Source organism: Capricornis sumatraensis, chromosome 3 (genome assembly GCF_032405125.1).
Source record: "Capricornis sumatraensis isolate serow.1 chromosome 3, serow.2, whole genome shotgun sequence".
Taxonomy (NCBI): domain Eukaryota; kingdom Metazoa; phylum Chordata; class Mammalia; order Artiodactyla; family Bovidae; genus Capricornis; species Capricornis sumatraensis.
The window spans coordinates 78,881,242-78,905,166 of record NC_091071.1 but is presented as its reverse complement, the minus strand read 5'-3'; the positions used below and the strand labels follow the sequence as shown (position 1 = coordinate 78,905,166).

The 23,925-nt window shown below is 42.8% G+C and overlaps 1 protein-coding gene across 1 annotated transcript in view; it reads right to left on the bottom strand.

Annotated features, from left to right (window-relative positions):
• The window catches only part of DPP4 (dipeptidyl peptidase 4), an 80,713-nt gene extending 58,249 nt beyond the window's left edge, over positions 1-22,464 (bottom strand). Inside the window, exons 1-4 of the mRNA XM_068969445.1 lie at positions 22,344-22,464; positions 21,728-21,815; positions 811-906; positions 315-406 (exon numbers count right to left, since the gene is read on the bottom strand). Of these exons, the coding sequence (XP_068825546.1) occupies positions 315-406; positions 811-906; positions 21,728-21,815; positions 22,344-22,349 (282 nt within the window). The 5' untranslated portion in view covers positions 22,350-22,464. The remainder of the gene's footprint in view (positions 1-314; positions 407-810; positions 907-21,727; positions 21,816-22,343) is intronic.
• Between the last annotated feature and the right edge of the window lie 1,461 nt (positions 22,465-23,925).

The following is a 23,925-nucleotide window of genomic DNA, read 5'->3' as shown; positions in this document are numbered from 1 at the left end:
AAGCACTGATGCTGTGGAAATGCATGGAATATGCCGAAGGGGAGCACGCAAGGTGAGGAGGGAGGCTCGCAGTGAAGACAGGACCCTGAGGAGCACTTACACGTAAGAGAATGGGCAGAGGAGGAGGAATCGTCAAAGGAGACTAAAAAGTAACCAAGGCAGGGAGCATTCCAAGAAGAGAAAGATCCACCGCACCATATGCTGCAGAAAGAGTCCAACAGGATGAGAAACGATAGTACTCATGATTTGAAAGGTTATGAAAAAAATCCCCAGAATTCCCTTAAAGCATGAATTAATTATGTGATCAAACATACAAATGTACTGTTCTCCAAGAAAATGGAGCTGTTTCCATATTCAGCATTGAATAGCAAGATATTATTTTCTTGTTTGTAGAGATATTCATGATCTAAAGAAAGAAAATGACCAGATCAATATTTCAAGTTGCTATTAAACATCTTCATAAAGTAAAAAATCGTGCAATAAAAATGTAAGATTTAAATTCATACAAGTTCTAAGTTGGAAAAACATGAACTGATATATTACACTAGTATGCCTTCATTTTCCCATCATCATTGTAAAGGGTTCAATTCACTTTTAAGTTTTTACAGTACATGTCAAAGAAATACTAAGGTTTCTTTCTGTCTTATCTCCTTTTGTTCCCTTAAGTAGAAAATGATACTTTCCCATATGGCTTTAAAAAATAAGAATATATTCTCATTGCCATAAAGGTGCCCCACAACCTAACTGAAATTAAGCATAAAATGAAAATTAGCATAAAAATCAGCCCCTCTTTCCACCAGAAAGCCTTACCTGAAACCCATCTCAAATTGTAGAATTTCATTCTAAAAGTGTTTTTTAAATAATCGGCTAGAGTGTAGGTTCTGCGACTATCAGCTGAAGCATTATCTGTTGGTTGGGAAAAAAGAGTCAAATATTCAGTATGAAGGGATAACTCATTTTGAATAAAAGTTTTCAAAATGGATTTCTACAGTATACACTGATTACAAAATACAGAAATACACTCACAAAATGCAAAAGACACTCTGAAAGATTTTGGACTGAGTAGATGGGTAAACATGCATTTAGCTGTTCAAGTGGATATGAGCATGTGTTTCACAGTGCTACATTAATGAGCTTAATTTCAAAGGTCTAGATCAGCAATGCTCAAGGGAAATACAGTATGAGTACATTTTCTAGTAACCATATTTTAAATTTTTTAAGGTAAAATTAATTTTAATAGCATATTTTATTTAGCCAACATATCAAATATGTTACCATTTCAATGTGTTATCAACATTTAAATGTTACTAATGAGATCTTTCAAGGGCTTCCCATGTGGCTCAGTGGTAAAGAATCTGCCTGCCAATGCAGGAGACACAGGAGACTGGGGTTCGATCCCTGGGTCTAGAAAACCCCTGGAGGAAAAATAGCAACTGACTCCAGTATTCTTGCCAGGGAAATCTCATGGACAGAGGAGCTTGGTGGGCTACAGTCCATGGGGTCACAAAAGAGCTGGACACGCTTAGCAACTAAACAACAAAAATGAGATTTTTCACATTATTTCCTTTCTGTATTGTCTTTACATTCTGATATGCAATTGATGTGCCAAGTTGAGTATATCTCAACTTGATAGGCACCTTTTCAGTCATGTAGCCATGCAATGGGTGACGCAAAGCTAGATCATCCTTCTGTGAGGCCCTAAGGTTCACTTCTAAGTCCTCTTGCTCCACACAAACCTTTAAGATATGCTAATCACCTAGTTCAGAGATCTTTGTTTCTATCATCACTTTTCCTTGACCTTGATTAAAATTTACATGGAACCTTTCTCTTGGATTCTGTGACACCTCAGTCCTTCTCTTAACTCTCTGACCATTATTTTTCCATCTGCTACTTTGACTCTCTTTTTCTCCATTGACTTGTAAGGCAGAAATGCTTTGGAATTAGTCTTCAACTTTCTGCTCATCTCTCTCCAGTCTTCCTTGCAGGGAACTCCGGAGAATGCGGCTTCAGGAATACTTTCCTCTTAGATACATGACAAAACCTGCGCTCATTACCTTAGCCTACTACACCCACACTCCCATTTCCAGCGCTGTGTTCAGCCTTCTTACCTGACTTGTCCCCCTCTAACCCTATCATATCTTGTCTAGAATAACTGTCCACTTCCAAAACTAGATTTCCATAGGAAATTGTGTGATTTTATATTCTGTTACTGAAGACCCAAATTCAAGATCTGAAGATCATTTTGATGTCTCCGTCTTTTTTACCATCACCTACAAACAATCTACCCTTTGACTCTTCCTTTGAAATCTTTTCTCCAGGTATCCTGCATTCAGGTTCTTCCACACCAGTTCCGGATCTTTCTAAAGTGCCAATGTCATCTGGTGAGCTCTTCCTCAAAAGCTTTCACTGAGTCTTCACTGTCTACAGGAAGATTCAGACTCCTTCACCTGGCACTTGCAGCCCCCACAATCTGACATGAAGTTCTAGGCTTATTTCTGCTCTCTTCCTGCAAGAACATTCTGGTCCAATCACACTAATCTTGTTGGAGGCAGTGGATCCTCTCAGGCTTATCTGCCTCTATTCCTTGCCCTAAGCTACTTCCTGGAACGTCCTCAACTGTGTCCCCATCTGTCACAGTCCTCCAGCCTCCATTTCCTTCCTCTGTCATCCAATTCTGCCTTTGACTTTTGCCCCTACACTACTCATTGGGCTCCTATCACTTAATACCTCGTGTTGACAATTCTTTTTCCATGCCTACCTGTGTGACCTACTCAGGTAGGCCATGCATTCTTTGAAGACAAGGCTTTGTGTTTTTGCTGATTGGTTTGGGGGTTTTTGTTTTTTATCAACCTTAGCATCTAGCACAGAGGTATGGCTTAATGTGGTTTGGGGGTTTTTGTTTTTATCAGCCTTAGCATCTAGCACAGAGGTGTGCCTTAAAGTGCTGTGCTATGCTTAGTCACTCAGTCGTGTCCGACTCTTTATGACCCCATGGACTGTAGCCTGCCAGGCTCCTCCGTCCATGGGGATTCTCCAAGCAAGAATACTGGAGTGGGTTGCCATGCCCTCCTTCAGGGGATCTTCCCAACCCAAGGATCAAACCCAGGTCTCAGACCCAGGTATCCCGCATTATAGGGGGGTTCTTTACCATTTGCCTGGCAATTTTCCATTACCAGGGAAGCCCATGCCTTACTAGAGACATGTAAAAAAAGTTTTCATTGGTTGGTGTTGGGTATCATTAAGCACAGCTAAGCCAATGTGATTCCTCTCCCTCAGTCCCAGAGCGTCTGCTGACTACAAATATCCTAAAGTCTTTTTCCAAACTCTCTATATTTTTCACATACATACAAACAAACACTCACAAAATCAGCCACTACCATAATATTCCTATAACTGCAGTTTTTTTGAGAGGGATTTCAAAGCCAGCAGCATCTTCTCTTGTTAATTTTTTACAGCCCATGGAAAGGTAGTTCTCTTACAGGAAATGTCCTTTCAAAAAATGTTTTTAAGATTTTATTTCTTTGGATTTGATCTCATAACATAATTTTGTTTCTGCCTATAAAAGCTTCAGTTTTGGCAGATAAACTTGCTACACTTCATTTTATTATTTTATTGATTTTGCTTAAGCCTAGTTTGTTAAGTAAAAGATTTTTTTTTAACTATTGTTTTTTTCAATTCAGTCCTGCATTTCTCCCCTGAAGGTTAGTAAAACATTTGTATTTGTTAGCAAAAATACAAGTGGGTGAAGCTGGTCCTTGAACCTAACTTTTAAACAAGAAATAAAGCCTTGTGCTATAGAAAATAGCATTTGTAACTCATATTGGACTACAAAAACTACAAATCTGCATTTGCTCACTAACCACCCTCAATTGTCTATAGTCATCCAATCATCCTATTATATATCAATCATTATAAAGTGAATATTATTGCAGAGAATAAATACCATGCTATCAAGAGCTATTAGTCTAAAATGGACAGATGTAAAACATATTCCCAAATTAGTACAAATCAAAGCATCAGCGGTTATAGATGTGCACATTCCAGATATTGTCTGCTGATGAATATGTTTAGACAGATCTATAGAAATAAGTCGATTTATATACCAACCACACATACATGCAACTGAATAAATGTTTGTGTCCTCTCAAAATTCTCATGCTGAAATCCTAACCGCCATGTGATGGTATTGGAAGGGGAAGCCCTTGGAAGGTGATTAGGTCATGAGGTGGAGCCCTCATGAATTGGATTAATACCCTTTAAAAAGTGACTTCCCACACTTCCAATGCCGTGGGCATGTGTAGCATCCCTGGTCGGGGAACTAAGATCCCATGTGTCTTGCGACCCAAATAAAATAAAAAATTACAAAGTGACTCTAGAAAGCTCCCTTGCCTCTTCTGCTATGTGAGGACACAAGAAACTAAGCACGAAGTCTGCTGGCACCTCAACCTTGGACCTCCTAGCCTCCAAAACTGTAAGAAATAAATGTTTATTGTTTGAGCCACCTGTCTCTGGTTGTTTTATAGCAGCAGTCCACACATATGAAGACATACATATCTATAAAACAGACATAGCAACATAAACTATCTCTCACTGACTATTGAAAAAAATTTTTTAGCCGAGCCGCATGGCTTGCAGGATCTTATTTCCCTGACCAGGGATCAAACCCTGGCAGTGAAAGTACCAAGTCTTAACTACTGGGCCACCAAGCAATTCCCATCTGTCACTGACTTTTGATTTCATAAGAAGAGAATGAACTGAGTACCTACAATATAGATCAGATACAGTGTTATCTAAGTGGTATCTCACATGGGGGTACTTGCCCAGGTTTTATAGCACACTTCAATCTGGAATAATAAAGTAACTGAGGCAAAAGTCCTCTGTGATGTCACCGGCTGACCCAGAGGCTGCTCCTCCTTCACTGGGCACTTACCTCTCCCACCACCTCACTCACCTCAGACATTGCGGGACTCATCCTCTCATCAGGCCTCAGAATTGCTAAACCCACCATCTCCACCAGATTCAGGCTCCCTTCTGCTCAGCATGACTCTGATCCATCTGCTGATGTTCAGATACCAACACTGATGCTGTGCTCTTGCTACGGCCCAAAACATGGGCGCGAGGCCTGGGCCACCCTCAGCTTGTGGTAGCCTCACTCAGTTCCTTTACAACTACCCTGCGTGCCAGGGCTCCCTATCCTGGCTCCCCACACCCCAAACACCACTGCAAAGCCGGAACAAGCAGAGCAACAAATGTTCCTTGTTTTTTGCCTTGCCATTTGATGAGCAGCGCTCACTGGAAGACACTTTCGAAACCTCTAGATAAGCAAGTTCTATGAGACGTGAGTGCCAAGTTCAGGTTTTGACCTTTAGCAAGTTCACTGTTTGCTGCCAACCTATTCTGTCAAACACCAGAGGACACGCGCTCATTTCTCTTTCCTTGTCTTCTTGCTCACTGACAGGGCACCCCTGAAGGCTTTTGGCTGCTCCTTTGGTCTTCCTGGTGGGCCTGGGACATGCTGTTCATTTGACTGATCAGTTCAAAGCACTGTGCTGGCCAAGCAGAGAGGTTAATCCTGTGTTACCCATCAGATTATACCAAAACTCCAAGATTTATGCCTCTTTGAATTAAAAATCAGAAAACAGTGAACAACTTTAATAAGTAAGTCCCCTATATACGAATGGTCAAGTTGCAAACTTTCAAAGATGTGAATGCGAGTGCCAGCCCCTGTATGCCAGCTATTGCACTGTACTTTTATGCTTTTCAATGTACTGTGCTATAAGATTTAAAATGTTTTTTTTATTTTTTCTGTTTGTTTTTTATGTACATGTTATTTGTATGAAAAGTATTATAAGCCTGTTATAATATGAACCTATTATATACACAATGTATAACTGATTGTGTTAGTTGGGTACCTAGGCTAACTCTGTTGGATTTAAGAACAAACTGGACTCACAAATGCATTCTTGGAATGGAACTCATTCATATGTAGGGAACTTACTGTACTTTCTTCACTGTGAGCAACTATTACATTGAACAAAATGAAAATGTTATTTCTATCCATCAAAAATGGCAGAAAAGCAGCTTTTAGAATGGTTCAACCTAAGAATAATTTCTCTTTAAAGTGTATGATATCTTAATGAGCCCTTGTCATAAGATCAAAATCATTTCTGAACAAAAAAGAATTTTAGAGTGCTGTAGTTCCACATACTAGCCTTCCTTTGGCCAGTGGTTATTTTATGATTATAGGGTATTTTGAGCATTTTTATACTCATTAATACTAAACTTTTTTGATCTGTATGAAACTATGATATAAATATTTCTACTTCAGAAAGATAAATTATTTTGGTAAATAAATGGCTAATGAAATGCAACTAAAAAGAAATGCAGTCTTTATAGCTCATAAACTCATACAGTTGTTAAACATGGGGAAAAGATACCTGGTTACAGAGTTCCTGTGTTCCATATGGTAATCAGTTAACATTTAATACCGATGTGAAAGAAATAAAATGAGTATTACTTTAGAATTTGATCTAGCAAAATAGCAGCCTTGACATTGGAAAAAGAGAAAGAAAAATCAAGAAGGCAGAAGAAATTGACTGGAAATCAGCTTACATCCCTTATTAACCAGCAGCATATGTGGGCTGCTGCCCATCACCAATGAGTCAACAAATACCAATAAGGGGTTGGGTCCCTGGTGGCTTTGAAACCAGAGAGCTTGGATTTGAGCCCAGACCTAATTCTTGCACAGCAGCCTTAGGAAAATTATTGAAGCTGTCAAAACCTCAACTTTGTAATCTATAAAATAATAATAACATTATCCAGCCTCAAGAGATCTACCATGATGAAATGAGATAGTGGATGTAAAGTTCTTGGCTCAGGACTTAAAATTTAGGAATTCCTCTAGATAGGTTGTACTACCTATTATTGTCTTGTTCCAAGTATGTGCGAGGCAATCAAGAAACAGAGATGAAAGAGCCTCTCCCTGGGAGTATCTAGGAGTGCTGCTGAGATTAGAAATTTGATTGCAAATTTATTTATTTTTAAATTAAGTTTCACTGTGTTCATATAAAATAAAAGCTAATTAAGTTTCACTGTGTTCATATGCCAAATGATCCTAATAAGATAGCATAAGAGCATCACATTGAGAAAGCACCTAGGATAAGCACAATCGAATCATTTGCTCAGTATTGACAAGTTTAACACTATCCACAGCGTTCTCACATGGAGAGAAAATGTTGAGCTTCGGGGAATTACAGGATCTGTGAAGAGTGATTATTCTACACAGGAGGTTATTATACACAGGAGGTATTGGAATATAATCACTGTCATCAGATTTCCCTTCTCAATAAGAGAAACTTCCCAGGGATGTCACATGCATCTGATAAAGGCATTGCCATTGAGCTAGAGCCCTTGAACCCGGGACCGTGTCGCCTATGCTTTTACTCTAAGATCAGAGAGTCGGATCACCAAACTTCTGTTAGGCGTGTAACCAATGTGTTTTCAAAGGTTATTTTGAAAGGCCAACCAAATAGTACAATGCACTTTTTCCAGAACAGCAACAGTTTAGAACAAAGGAAACAACTTTACGAGGGGTTGTCCATGTCACGGCTCTGGCCTCCATCCTCCTCTTCCCCCTCCTCTTCCCCCTCCCTCTTCTCTTCTCCCTTCTCTACATCTACTTTGTCCTCCCTGCTGTTCCCCAGACACACTGGGCCTGCCTCTGCCTTGATATTTTGAATTTGCTATACCCTCGGCCTGGAATGTTCTTCCCCTGGGATGTGCCCAAAGTTTGCTCCCTATCTCCTTTAGGTCTTCATTTAAACCTCACCTTCCTTCCCTGAGGTTAAAGCGTCTGCCTCCAATGCGGGAGACCCGGGTTCGATCCCTGGGTCAGGAAGATCCCCTGGAGAAGGAAATGGCAACCCACTCCAGTACTCTTGCCTGGAGAATCCCATGGACGGAGAAGCCTGGTGGGCTACAGTCCATGGTGTGCAAAGAGTCGGACACGACTGAGCAACTTCACTTCCTTCCCTGAACTAACGCTTGCAATCTTCTGGTAAACAAATTCTCTTTGTATCACCCTTCCTGGCTTTACAGTTTTTCCTCAACAGTGATACCACCTGACATACTATATTTTTTGCCTTGTCTGCCTCTCTTGGTCACCTGTGAGCTCCAGGAGGACACTGATTGGGTTGTGCTACCTTTTGTTTGCTATCATCTTACCATGGCCTAGAACAGTGTCTGGCCATAGTAGGCACTTCATAAATATTTGTCAAAAGATAAAAGCCAGGCAACATCAACGGGAGAACACAGACACAGGAACACAGCTCTAAATATGAGCTTTGTGAACCCCAAGCTCCTGGGCAGTAGGAAAACAGTGCCCTGGGCCAGCTGGGTCTAAACAGAAAAGAGACAGGAGCCTCAGGCTCCGACCTTCCATGCGGTCACCAGGACATGTCACTTCTCTACACCTGTGACCGTCATTTACATATCGTCTTTCAGCTCAAATGTACACTTCTATTCTTTGCTCAGCAATGCTGAGGAGGGAGTCTACAGCTATGCTTCCCAGGCCCCTTCATCCTCAGGCTTCCTGTTGGGTCCTGCCACTAGGGGAACACAGAGAAGGAGTGGAGTGAGTAGAAGAGCAGGGGGTCTTCCTCTGTCTTGCTCACTCTGTCAGCATGGGCCCCAAAGGAGTGCCCGTGCTGGCTCGCGCTTCTCTTCTTACACCTGAACCTGCTCCATCCTGCCTCTCAGGGGTGCCAGAAGCAGCCACATGCCTCACACACCTTGCAGCTCAGAATCCAGACCTTTTGTGTCCCTCTTCTCCTTTTTTCCCAAGCCCTAGAGGTACCTCCTTGAAGAAGGCGATGGCACCCCACTCCAGTACTCTTGCCTGGAAAATCTCATGGACGGAGGAGCCTGGTAGGCTACAGTCCATGGGGTCGCGAAGAGTCGGACACGACTGAGCGACTTCACTTTCACTTTTCACTCTCATGCATTGGAGAAGGAAATGGCAACCCACTCCAGTGCTCTTGCCTGGAGAACCCCAGGGACGGGGGAGCCTGGTGGGCTGTCTATGGGGTCGCACAGAGTCGGACACCACTGAAGCGACTTAGCAGCAGCAGCAGAGGTACCTCCTTCCTACAGCTCCTGTCTCTCGCTTACCTTAGAAATGTTTTTGTTGTTGTTGCTCTAATTTGTATGACCAATTCTTATATCAGATTTCTCCGCTGACATATCTAGTGTGATTTCTATATTTGCCACATCTCTGTGAAGATTTACACATCGTACCTGTAAAAAGAGAAAGTCTCTTTTGGCTAGAAGATTACAATATCTAGATCCGAGGTTGGCAAACTTCTTCTTATAGGTGGTGGTTTAGTCTCTAAGTCATGTCTGACTCTTGCAACCACATGAACTGTAGCCTGCCAGCCTCCTCTGTCCATGGGATTTCCCAGGCAAGAATACTGGAGTCGGTTGCCGTTTCCTTCTCCAAGGGATCTTCCTGACCCAGGGATCAAACCCAGATCTCCTGTGGTGCAGGCAGATTCTATACTGACTGAGTTACCAGGGAAGCGCCTTTCTTATAGGGCCAGATGGTAAATATTTTAGGCTTTGCAACCTCTCAGATTGGCCACTGAAGCCTGAAAACAGCCACAGACCACAGGTAAATGAATGGACATGGCTGTATTCCAAATAAAACTTAACTTGCAAAAATAGGCAGTCAGCCCTGGCTATGGCTTGATGACCCTATCTGGATATTCCTCGGAATGGTCAGCAACCATTCTGAAAAAAAAAAAAAAATGCTCCCAAGATCAGTTAGAAATACAGAAGCTGATACTGAAATTGTCATTGTCTTGAAACAATACAACTATCAACATAAGACGTCAATATATATGGCAGAGAAGTGAAATTGGCAGAATATTCATGTCTCAAATTTCAGCTCAAGATGGAAATATCTATAGCCACTGGTGAAGACATGCAAGGCTGAAGGGACTGCCTGAACTAAATCCAGTTCACCCTGCCTTCTCCCCAGTGAAGAACCAGGAGGCTCTGCACACACAGGAAGCCAGCATAAACAGGACCTCAGGATGGCTTTATTCCTTTCTGAAATGCAAATTGCCCTATTTTTAAAAAATTCTGATTATAGTCACTCCCTCACCCTTTGCTAGGACTCTTCTGAGAATAAAGAAACTGGATAATAGTGGCCAAAATTAATATTGACAAGGCTTTTAGTCCTCACTATGTTGACTGACTTTAATCAGTGTAATCCAAGGTGATGAGAAACAGTTGAAAGTTAGAAACATCTTAACCATATAAATAAATGACCCAGAGGCCTGTGAAACAAGCTACTATTTTAGCAAAGGGCTGGTTTCTCTTGAAAAATAGTCAGTAGTTGTAGTGAGACATCAAAGCTAAAAATGATTAGTTTGGAGAGAAAACTGATTAGAGAATATCTCATTTGGGGAAGCTGAAAGCTCTAATACTTTGTCACTGAAGAACTCTCCAGAAGGATTTATAGGCATTATCAGCAAGACTACTCTCTGTGACACCTGTTTGTCTTCCAAGAGATGAAGAAAATGATCACTGGAAAACAAAACTACCACAGACATTGCCCTTTCCAGCATTCACCCAGCAAAACTTTCAAGAGTGTGAGACAAGTATTATTATAGTACATGCCTCTGGGACTGTTAAAAATTTTTTAATGTTAAAATATAGAGAGAGGGAAAAGTGAAAGTGTTAGTCACTCAGTTGTGTCTGACTCTTTGCAACCCCATGGACTGTAGCCTGCCAGACTTCTCTGTCCATGGAATTCTCCAGGTGAGAATACTGAAGTGGGTAGCAATTCCCTTCTCCAGGGGATCTTCCCAAGCCAGGGATCAAACCCAGGTCCCCTGCATTGAAGGCAGATTCTTTACCATCTCAGCCACCAGAGATATAAAGAATAATCATTACAAATGCTCACAGAAACCTTCCAATGTGCTATTCTAGCATCACACACTTATTAACTTATTTTCATCCCCATTTTACAGGAAAAGAAACAGGTATGGATAGAAACCAGACCCAAGTCCCATGACTAGTAAGCCCTAGGCAATAGAGTTCTGAAGCCTGAGGTCATAACCGCCATTGTAAACAACCTAAGTGTTCAGCAGAGTGAGGTACATGGTAAATGCTTGTTAGAAGTTTCCATGAGTTAGCATAGATGCATTAGACTTTATAGAAGTGTCTAGATGAAATGCTTGCAAATAATCTAAACAGGCAGCCTGGTAGTATCATTTGAACCTGGGACAGTAGGTAGGTTACATTAGAATATAATTTTTTCTGGTGCTCTGAAGTCAAAGGGGCACTGATTCTTTCTGTAAATCCTAAAATTTTTCTCCCTGAAGTGTAATTAAGGATGGCAACTCTGTGACTTCTGGAAAGAAAGTTGTAGCACCTTCTTTCCTTCCAACTCATAACTCTCATCTTTTCCCCACACTCATGAAAAGTAGTCATGCAAGCTTTATAACTGGTTTCTTTTCTTCCTGCCTTTTCCCCATGTTTCCTAGATTTTAAATATAACAAATCTCGAATAACTCAGGCCCCGTAGTACACATATTCAAAAGAGTATGAAGTTTTCCAGTGAAAAGATTCAATGATTCCTCCTTTAGAGCAAAAGCCACCATAGGGGCTTGCTTTCTCCTGGGCTTTTCACTTCTGGCTGTCCGTCCTGCCATTCTTTAACCCTTTCCTTGGCACTTGGAGTCAGAAATGGGCCTGCCTCAGGCTCAGATCCGGGTTCCTCTTGATTTCTTAGAGGCTCTGAGGTTTTTCAGCTCTTCTCCCACATCATCTTTACTTCCTTTTCATTGCTTACTTCTGTCCTGGCTTCCCAGGCGGCGCTAGTGGTAAAGAATCCATCTGCCAACACAGGAGACGTGGGTTTGATCCCTGGGTCAAGGAAGATCCTCTGGAGGAGGAAATGGCAACCCACTCCAGTGTTCTTGCCTGGAGACTCCTGTGGACAGAGGAGCCTGGTGGGCTACAGTCCATGGGGTCGCAGAGACTTGGACATGACTGAGCAGCAGCTCTCTGTTAGCAAGCCCAGGGTGTGCCCATGTCAAACAAACACTGACCTTGCTGCCTCCTATAGTCATCTCCTTTTTTCTTCTCTTGAACTTAGCAAATTTCTGAAATAAACAATCCACATCTGTGGTCTTCAGTTTTTCAGGGGCCCTCCTCATGCTCTGGAATTACCCTTTGCTCCACCCATCACACTTTTCTACCGCATCATCTTCTTCAGTATTTACTTTCTATACCAAATTGTTTGCCAGTTAATCAAGCAATTTTCTATGGTTAGTTAAAAATTTAGTCTGAACAGTCACATCTTAAGTAGACTGTAAGTAAGCTGAAAGGATGAATTTATTGTATCGAAAAGCTGCTAGCACTGTACTGTATGAATAGGTGAGCATGCTCTAGTAGCGGATGGCTTGACCCCATATTTATGATTATAAGAATTTTAATAAGAATTAAAGTAACATTTAAAAATGTTCATCAAAAATATGTTTTTACATGAGCTCTAAGATAATTTCTTTAATTCACCAAATATTTATCAGGCTGTACTGGGCTGAGTGGGCTTTACAGGTGGTGCTAGTGGTAAAGAACCCACCTCCCAATGCAGGAGACATAAGAGATGTGGGTTCAATCCCTGGGTAGGGAACATCACATGGAAGTGGGCACGGGAACAGAAGAGGCTGCTAGGCTATGGCTTATAGGGAGGCACAGAGTCAGACATGACTGAATGGACTTACCACCACCACCACCAATGCATTGAATAGACCCCCCAAAATCTTTATGTCCACTGAAAGCCTCAGAAAGTTGACTTTATTTGGAAATAGGAGTTTAGTAGATGTAATTAGTTAAGTTAAATGATGTCATACTGCCTACCGTATAGCTCAGGGAACTGTGCCCAAGGTTATATGGCAGCCTGGATGGGAGAGGAGTTTGGGGGAGCATGGATATACATAGATGTATGGCTGAGTCGCTTTGCTGTGCACCTGAAGCTATCAACATTGTTAATCGGCTGTACTCTCCAATGTAAAATAAAAATATAAAAAATGAAGTCATGCTGCACTGGTCATGCTGACTGGTGTCCTCATAAGAAGGCCATGCGACGTCGACAGGCTTTTGCTGACTTGGAAAATGAAGAGGATCATGCAGAAAGAGAGGGAAGAAGGCCATGTAAAAATGAAAGGGAAAATCGGAGTCACCGAGCTACAAGACAAGGAGCATCAAGGATGGCTGGTAACCACCAGCAACTGGAAGAGGCAAGGAAGGTCTCCTTCCCTAGAACCTTCCGAGAGAGTACAGCCCTGTGACACCTTGATTTTGGATCTCTTGGCTTCATAACTGTGAAAAGAATAATTTTTTTGGTTGCTGTAGCCCCTCAATGTTCGGTAACTTGTTACAGCAGTACTAGGAACGTAGCCACTGTGTCCTCAATGTTCTGAGCACTAGAGATCGGAGTGAACAAAACATGAAAAATTCCTGCCCTCGTGAAGCTTACATTTTAATGGGAGTGTGGAGATATAGGAGCAAATAGTAGGTAAATAATGCCTTTTGTTGTTTTTCCCAGGTAGCGCATTGGTAAAAAATCCACCTGCCAATGTAGGAGACTTGGGTTCCTGGGTCAAGAGGATCCCTGGAGAAGGAAATGGCAACCTGCTCCAGTATTCTTGCCTGGAAATTCCATGGACAGAGGAACCTGGTGGGCTACAGTCCACGGGGTTGCAGAAGAGTCAGACATGACTGAGTGACTAAAACAACAACAAAAATACCCTTTATGAACTGAATAAAGTATAACAGTTTATCTGTGCTTTTTATGAGAAAATTGGGAGTAATTTCCCTCAGATATTTCTGATCTCCTCCATTTTCTGATTTGTATCTTAAATGTTACAAACTCAATTCTTTCTATTCTTAATCATTTTGGATGCCAAGAGAAAGCAAGTGCTGGGCTCAAAATTCCTTCAGGACCAAAAAAGGCAGCATCAAAACACCGTGTTTTACCATAAATGCATTTGGTTAGGGAAAAAAAGAGAGAAGAGAAAGAGAGAGTTATATGATCAGATTCTTTAGAGAGCAGAGCTAGCTTGATCAGTAGCTTGACATCTATTTTCTTTGGTTAGCAAATTAAAATTTTCCAATGTAATGAAAAATGAGCAATCAGAATATCTGATATGCCCACATAGACCTCCCCTTTCTTTCTTTTAGAATCTCCAGTTCAACTTGGGTAATTCCCTTTCCCCTTCCAAGAGCTAAGGAAAGAGCTTCTTCCTGGTCCTAAAAGATGAGTCTTGATTTATCTAGTCCAAGCATGTCAATCCATTTCCCCTGCCAGAGATCAGTTTAGAATAGACAAGTGACACAAATCTGGCCAAGGAGACATGCGGGAAAATCTGCCTTGGGCCAGGGGACTTCTGGAAATAGTTTTCCTCCTTGATACAGAGACTGTGAATGAGGAACAGCAATCTCTCTGCCTTGTGAAATGGCTGTGTGCAGCAAATCATGTGTTGCTGCAGCTCGACCTGAGAGGACAAGCTTGAGAATGAAAGCCAGCAGTATGAGAACAGCAGAGCTGAAAGTGACCTCAGGCTCTTGAAGAGGTTGGGAGGACCACTGCAACTCTAGAACAGTCCTCCTTCTGCACCTCCAGTTACAGAAGACACTAGCAATAACACAATGTGTGTGTTCAGTCACTCAGTCATGCTCGACTCTTTGTGACCCCATGGACTCTAGCTCGCCAGGCTCCTCTCCATAGGGATTCTCCAGACAAGAATACTGGAGGAGATTGCCATGCTCTCCTGCAGGGGATCTTCCCAACCCAGGGACTGAACCTGCATCTCTTTTGTCTCTTGCATTGGCAGACAGATTCTTTACTGCCTGCACCACCTGCGAAGTAATAATGCAATAGTAAGACTCTATAGCTTAAATAACTTTGGGCCAGATATTCTGTTACTTGCAGCCAAAAGTATTCTATCTGACACAACTTTCATACAGAATCAGGATGGGGGAAGGGGTTTTACATTTTTGAGAGCTGAACACACAGGTGAACTGCAATCCTGGGAGCCAGTCTACTCTTATGGCCCCATGGTTGGAAGGATTATATCCAGGCTCAATAATTATTAACCCTTTATGCTTGGTTGGTTTCCATATGAACTTTCCTGGGCAGCATTTATCATGTTCTCTGTAGAGCTTCCACAGCACTTTGATCATTTACTAGAAGGCCACTTGGGGCTTTTTATCATAGTTAATGTTTATGCTTCTTTTAATATTGTGAATTATTTGAGGGCAAGAGCCATGTCTATTGTTTTTATATCTCCAGTGATCAACAAAGTGCCTGATGTAGAAAATACTCAATAAATATTTGCTGGATTAAAGAATGACCTTCTGTTGACAGGCTGGTTGCATAATGTAGAAGGCCCTCAGAGCCCTGCCTTGGAAAGCGGAAATGTATCCAAGTAGGATGAGAGAGTTAGAGGAACCACTGTAGGTTAGCTCTTGTGGCAAGCATAGAACCATGAGGGCAAAATAAAGCTCTCCATTTGGCCTGGACCAGACAGTCAATTGTTCAGCGAGTCATCCTGATGTCTGCCCCTTCCATTGATTCCACCCTGTCCAAGTAAGCATCCTCTCTCACCTGGATAAATCACTCCCCACCTTCCACCATGATCTAGACCAGAGTCAAAGACATTTTAGAAATACAAACAAGATCATGCCACATTCACGCATGAAACAGAGAAACTCCTTCCTGTGTCCCTCTGTCTTCTTGATCGCTTGTGCTTATTATTGCGGACAGTTAGCTAAAGCAAATGGTTTATCACTAAGTTTGAAAAGATTTCCCAGGAAGTTGTGACTTTGAAGCACAGTACACAACTGCAAGTATAGTACTTAGCAAAAATAAAACAGCTAACTCAGAAGTGCTGATTTTGTAGTTTCAGTTTGCTCTCAGATTGAGAGACACACCCTCGTTGGGAGGTCACGAGGGACCTCTGAAGACTAAAGGTAAAAATATTTACAAGATAATTGATTTACAATAATGAAAGCCATAAAGCATGATTAGTCATTAAGTTACAAAAGCTGCCACAAAAGTAATTCTTTAAAACAGTTATTCATGGAAATCAGTGGCTTTCCAGCTGGCTCAGCGATAAAGAATCGCCTGCCAAAGCAGGAGACACAGGAGACAGTGGTTTGATCCCTGGCTCAGAAAGATCTTCTGGAGGAAGAAATGGCAACCCACTCCAGTATTCTTCCCTGGGAAATCCCATGGACAGAGAAGCCTTGTGGGCCACAGTCCATGGGGTTGCAAAGAGCAGGACACGATTGAAGTGACCGAGCATACACAGAAATCAGCAGACATAGGGAAGGCTAGAAGTTACAGGATCTGAATTCCCAAGTACTAATACTTCCTCACAAAGCACTAAACTTCCATGCCTCAGTTTTATTCAGTGTATCAAGTCAGGAAATTAATACCTTCTCTGACCTGGATTGTTTTCTGAGGATCAAATGAAATGACACAACACGCATTAGAAGCATGATAAGTACTAAACCTGGACCAACTATCACCACTGAAAACACCTATAAGACCAGTCAGAGGAGAGGTGACAAAGAATTCTCTGGTGATAAAGAATCTTCTGCGCAGTTCAGGAGATGCCTGTTCAATCCCTGGTCCAGGAACTAAGATTCCCACATGCTGCAGGGCAACTAAGCCTGCTTGCTTCAACTAGAGAAGACTGTGTACCATAATGAAGAGACCAAGGGCCACAAGGGAGACCCAGTACAGTCAGCACAGTCAAAAGAAAGCAAAACAGTGGTATGTCAGTTCTGGACTGGAAGTCACTGCTTCTCTACAGCTTTGTGTAGGAATAGAGGCAGCAGCAGCAAGGACTTTCCCCCAGAACACTTAGCATTCAGGGACTAGCAGTCATGAAAGGAAATACAGTCATACAGAGATAAAGCTGTCAAATTTATGCAAATATGGCCACATTAATTTTATACTTGATCACAAAGTACCAACTGTAGAAGCACGGTGTCTAAGCATGAATCCCAGCCCTGTGGAACTTTGAGCGAGTTCCTTAATTTCTTTGGTAGCCAGCCTCCAAGATGGCCCCAATGAGCCCCACCCCAATATTCACAGCCTGTGCAATGCCCTCTCACTTTGTGCCAGGGTTGGTGTGTATGGCCAATAGAACACAGCAGAAGTGGTAGAACATAACCTTTGAGGCTAGGTCAAAAAGACTCTGAGGTTCCCTACCTGGTTGTTCTCTTAGAGCCTTCATTCTAAGGGGAGACAGCTGCTTGGAAAGGCCCATCCTTTGGCAGGGAACTGAGGCCTCTGGGTAACAGCTCCGTAAGAGAGCTTCGTTGAGGACTGCCCAGCCCCAGTTAAGCCTTCAGATGATGTGTTGACTGTAACCACATGAGAGACCTTGAGCCAGAATCACTCAGCTAAGCCTCTGACAAATTCCTGACCAACAGAGACTGTGAGATAACAAATATTTGTTTTAAGTTTAGAGACAATTCATTATGCAGTAATAAATAACTAAAGTACCCTCTCAAGATTTCTCTAAATCTTCTGTAAAACTGGAGATAATAACCTCTGTCAAAGCGTTGTTGTAAGGATCAAATGAGAAGTGTGTTGAACACCCTTGCCCAGTACCTGGCACAGAGTGAATCTGTGTTGGTTATTACATCTTTGCACCTTCTCTTCCACAGGAAGGTGGTCCTGCATGTACTTGCTGTCACATTTCCTAGGTTCAGCAGTTTAAGTCTTAAAATTTCAAGTACACTCATCTAGCTCTAGTCAGTCTCTTGATGTCACTTTTCACTGACCATCAGTTAGGCAAGTAGCCTTCCCTTTTTCTGACCCCTTTTAAGATGAGAGGCAAGATGTCTAAGATAGAGAAATTTAAGGCACATGCTATAGCTAGGGAACCAAAAGCCAAAATAGCTGGCCTGAAAAAGGCCAACCCACTGACCTCAGGAACACTCTACAAAGCTTGATAACTGAGTGAGCTTGGAGTCAGCTAGAGCTTTTACAGGGCTCTTTGTTTAGAATTTGTCCTCTGAAATATACAAAGCTTTCATTCAGACTTGCTTCTGTGTTTTTAAATCTGGAATAGATCCTGGACTTCCTCAGGCAAACTTCATAGATGTTATCTTTTTTTTTTTCTCTCTGATTATTCCTGTCTCCTCCTTCACATTTGGGTTTTCTTTTATTACTGGTGGATGGCAGAGCAGTCAAATTTCCTATGCACTGAAAGAAGATACTGAGGAAATTTACTGCTACAGCAGTGGAAAGAATACAAGAAGAACCGATATGTCTCTTTCCCATAACAAAACCCAGTGAGAAAACTATCTGACAAATAACAAAACTCAATAATAAAATAATTTGACAACTATTTTAAAAACAGCCTATATCATCATAAAGAGGGAATTAAAGGGATCGCAAATACTGAGTGAGAAGGTTTTATTGCCTCTAAGCCATGAAGATTTCAATTCCACTATGAGTAAATTATTTTTATATATTTTATTGCTGATTCACTGAAAAACAATGTCTAAATATGCAATATCCTTCTCTCTTAGGATATTTGAGGAATTTAAAATAAAATTCAATCTGTTATGATATATACAGAAGGAGGTAAACTTTTAATATTACCTGGTGAAATGTATAACTCCTGACCTCAAGGAGCTTTTATTCTAAAAAAAAATTGTGAACAGGATTAAGCTTACACCTTTGTCTTTCTCTGTCTCAGTCTCTCTCTCTCTGCTCCAAGTGTGTCCAGAGTTCTGCCTAAGTCAGTTCTTCATATGGAAACACTTAACCTTATAAACCAACCTCTCTGGGGGATGAACTTGAGTTTGCTCATTTCTTCTTCCTTTTTCTCTTGGCTTTTTAATACTTTGCTTTCCACGTAATCCAAAACTTTATTTTGTTGTTCTATCAAAATCTTTCTTCCTTTTCTCTTTCCTTCTTTCTTTTTTCCCCCCACTTCCTTTCCTTTTCATTTATATTTCCTCTCTCCCAACTCACTTCTTCTCTTCCTTTCTGGTTTTGACTTTAAAACCTTGATGGACAATATCGAGGGACGCTTCTTGGGTGATGTGTCTGGATCCTTTGTAAAAAGGTTATCCCTTATTGTGGTTCAGAAATGGTATTGCTGGCTTAGAAAAAAGCTGAGCTTTTATCTTTGTTCCTAAGGGAGGAGTTGAAACAAGATAATTTCCTTTTTCTCCTCAAATATACATACATGCCAATTAAGAAATACAGGAGAAAAATAATTTGATTGTCTAAGTGTAAATAAAGCACACAATGAAACCACACCTCCACCCAGTAGTTTAAGAGGAGTTCTCAGCCACCCTATTCCCTTACTCCCTACGTTTCCAATTATCAAAGTCTAATCATAGCCTCCAAATTCTACTCTGCATCATCAGTCTCCTGGTCACTTCCTTTTCTTCCCCTCCAGCCTTGTCCCCTGTCCGTCTACCTTCCCACTGTCCTGCTCCACATTGCAGGCACACTAGAATTTTCCATCATCCACAAGTTAGTCTTGCCGCTCACTCTTCTCTCTTGCTAAGAGTCCTCGTACGATCCCAGATAGAGGAGGTGATATTGTGTCTCTAAGATGACTCACAAGTCATTCTAAACTTTCTTGAAAACTTCATCCAGGAGCTGATATTAACTCTTCCGGCCTCCCCACAAAAGAAACCTCTCGTGAGACATCTTTCCCGGAAGTGATCTTCCTAACACTCTGAGAAGTTTGCTCAAGCCTCTCTAAACTTCCTCACTGTATCATAATAAAAGTTAGGTGGAGACATGTGAACCTCTCTGGAAGTCCCCTTAAGAGAATGTCATTGAAATCTTTGTTCAAATTTCATTTGGAGAAGAGACTAGGTATGGTTTAAGGGAAATGGTGAGACAGCCCCTCCCCAGTCTGTATACTTCTTCCAGCAAAACAAAATCCCTGTAGTTAACTTAAACAAATCCCACGGAAGTCAGCTGCATGACTCAAGCCCCTAACTCATTTCACTGCCATCTCAAGTGACTTATTATCAAAGTTTGATGTTCCTTTCAACTTTCTTGAAGGGAAGTTCTGATAATTACAGTTTCATCCATTCTGCCAAGGAGGCCTGGGTGCCTCACAATATGTTAGAGATGGACTATCCAGGTTACTTTGATTTGTTTGCATATCTGTTTCCCACTAGCTTGTAAACTTCCTGAAGTTGGAGGTCTTTATATTTATAAAATTTAATCTTTGGATTTGCAGCGACTTGCACAGTTCCTGGAACATAATGTAGGTCATGTGAATATTTACTGATTGTATGGGCGACCCATCCTTTCCCCACAGGAAGGCTTTGTGTGCGTGTGGTTGTTTAAATATACAAAGTACCACTTTATGAAAGCAGTTATATTTTAACAGCTTGTAACAAAGAGTTGAGAAAGTGGACAGATGCCTACCATTTAACAGCCTAAAATGGTGGTAACCATGGCTTTTTAAAGTTACTGAAAATTATTATCAATAGGTCAACAGACTCAGTTATTTAACCTTTGGCACCTTTGCTCTGGCCCTGAAATTGCTGGCCAAATATGATTTTTGATGGTTCTACAAACTAATTCTGAACTGTCACTTTGAAATCTAGAGAAGACTTCCCAGTATATAAGCACTGTCTACACATTTCCTGGTTGACTAGACCATCAGAGAAGGCACTTCAGTTAGCTGACTAGAATGTGAAAACTTAAATGAAAGAACTATTTAAAAGGAAGTAGGACCAGAGGGGAAGGAAATGGCAACCCACTCCAGTGTTCTTGCCTGGAGAATCCCAGGGATGGGGGAGCCTGGTGGGCTGCCGTCTATGGGGTCACACAGAGTCGGACACAACTGAAGCAACTTAGCAACAGCAGCAGCAGCAGGGCCGGAGGAGACCCAGACTAGTTATTCTCACTTGTTTGTATCCAATACTGTGCATTTTGTTATATGGATGTTTTATATTAAAAACTAGGACTAAACTGAAACAGTGAAGCAAGCTAAAAGAAACCAAGGTGGATTTAAATGAAAGACTCCACCAAACATAACTCATCCCACCTCCCCTGAAGATCGCCATGGACATGGTGATATTTTCCACCAGCGCTATGGAAAACCACTCGAATATCACTATGGACACAGTGATATTTCCCATCAGCTTTATGGAAAACCACCTGGGTTCCCTATGGACTTTCTTTTCTCAAAACTGTATTTGGGGTTTTTTTTCTTAAAATTTTCCCTCCCTTCATGACATCGTTACAGCTCGTTGGGATCTTTAAACACTGTCTCTTTTCCTTTGAAGATCACAACCATGAAAGTTCTTTTTAAGGAAAAAACAAAACAAAACAAAAACCCTGAGATTCAAAAGGTACTAAATTTAAATTTGATAAAAAGAGATCTCAAAATTTCCCCTTATCTTCAGGAAGTATGTATTTGCCATATGTAAAACGTGGCAGGTGCAGGGCTCTCGAAGCCTAAACACCGGAGACCAACGAAGCGAATCTAGCGGCGACACTAGAAGCAGCAATCACGCCAGCGAAGCCTGAGCCCCAAGACCTGGCACACTGGTCCCACCCAGTCCCCAGCAAAATTCCTAGGTCTCCTAAGAATGTTCACATAGAACCTGATCCCGGTAACTGTCTTATCTTTTTCAAACGTTTTAAACTTACTGTCTTTGGTCAGCAGAACCACGGGCACAGTGATGACGGTCACGAGCACAGCGATCGCCAGCAATCCCAGGAGCACCTTCCATGGTGTCTGCAAGCCGGGCAGGTCAGGTCCAGTTAGAGCCAGCCATCTGGCCCCAGTCTGGGTAAGAGGGTCGGGGCCCCGGCTGCACAGGAGGCAGCGGAGTTTGCCGTCGCGCGCGCACTGGGAGAGGGGCACCAGGGGCTGGGAGGGTTTGGAGCCCGCGAGTCGGAGGTTGCAAGGAGCGCTTTCCCTTGAACTTCTGGCCTCCGGGCAATTTAATGTTTGCGTCTAAACGCACCTCAGAAACACAAGTAAGGGTTCTGGCGCGTGTTTTGCCGGTGGCTCTCCAGGCCCTCCAAGCCTCGGTCCCTGGGTTCTTAGCCCCGAGGGTTCGAGAGCGAGACAGGAGCCTTGGGGCGTCCCTTCACCTGTCAGAGGGTGGCTCTGGAGCTTCCGCCTAATGAGAGCCCCTGGTTTCGATCTGCGAGCTTTGGGTGGTGGTGGTGGGGGTAATCTGGGGAGACTTTAGTGAAGAGGCATCTACAACTCACCCCTGGGGTTCTTTGCGGGGTGGGGGGCCCTTTAATCACTCACCTTCATGGTCTGCGTCTCTTCGAAACTGAAGTTTCGGAGCCGGAGCGCAGTCAGAAGCCTGGCGAGCCGCCCGGACGCGCGTGCCGCTCCGGAGCTCCGGGCACGTAGTCACAAGGCGCGTCCAAGTTTCAGCCCCGAGTTAAACATTAGTGAGCGCCGAGTTGGCTTGGTATAAAGGGCTGCAGGCAGGCTGCGGGAGAAGGCGCGCCGGCCCCAGAGAACTGGCGTCCGGGCCGGGGGGGGCGCCCGAGAGGCACCTCCCTACGGGCGCGCGGGGCACTGGGTGGCCGCCAGACGCGCAGGGTGCGAGGTCCCGGGAACGCGCTGGAGGGGTGTGACAGCCCGAGCTGCGGCGAACCGGCGCCCGGCATCCGACGTGGACCCCGGAGGCTGCAGGTCGGCGGGAGAGCATGGCCCGCCCTCACTGAAAGGGACCTCTGCGCTCAATTCCCGCAACCTCGAGTGGGCAAGCGAGGGCACTTAGCTCAGAGAGGGTATAGGGCTCTGCAGACTCAGAGAGTTCACTGCCGGCAGCTGGAACTAAAACCCAGATCTCTGTCCTTTGCCAGTAAATGGTATGGTGGGGATTTCTAGGGTATTTAAAGCTCCTGGAAGGCAGAGAGAGAAAAAGTGATTGTTTCGCTTATGGATGACACTTACAGGCTAAGTGTCTGGATTCATTCTCCGCAGGGGATTTCTGGTTTGTCTTTCAGGCTTACCTTCTCATCAAGATGCCAGAAATAATAAGGCTAACACTTATGTGCAACTTACTTTTCCTCAGGAGCTGCTCTAAGCATCTTTGTGTTTATTTTACAGGGAGGAAGCAGAAGGTTAAGTCAGCTGGCCAAGTAAAGGCAGCTAGGAAGTCGTGGAGCCTGAATTCAGAGTCCGTGTTCTTAACTGCCACTCCACACGGCCTTTTATCTTTCAGTCTTCCAAAGAGCATTTGGAACAAAAGAGCAAAAGGGCAGGTGTGGCTTCTTCCTCCAGGTCCCCAGGATGCCCGGTAGGTTCCTTCACTCATTCCTCTTTTCCTTTACTCATTCATCCCCACACCCTCCCATTTACTTCACTCGTGCCCCAAATACTTGTGTGGATACAAAGCATTAGACTCTCATCTAGATTCCAGAGATAGAGAAGTGAGACAAGAGAGATGAGGTTTGTGCACTTGGCACTTTCAGTCTGAAACACACAACAGAACCTTTGCATGAGGGTCCCTCTACTTACTTCCTCTTGAGGATAAGCACTCCTGCTCCCTTCAAGTCCTCTTCAGCTTGTTCACTCAGCTGCAAAACAAAGCCTCTCTTCCAAAGTTAGAGGTAAAAAGTTCAAAATGCAAAGTCCTGTGGGGCATTGACATATGATTATGAATAAATTCCAGTTTCCATCCTTTATCTCCAGTCTGAAAGTCACTTCTGAACTCAGGAATCATTTTCCCCTCTGACTGCTAGTTGCTTATGACACATCCACTTACCCACACCCACCTTCAGAGGCCCAAACTGAACTCTTTACCCTTTCCATCAGTCTCACCTCACCTTCCTCTGATGATTTCTGTCTTCATTAAAAGTACCCCCACTCACCA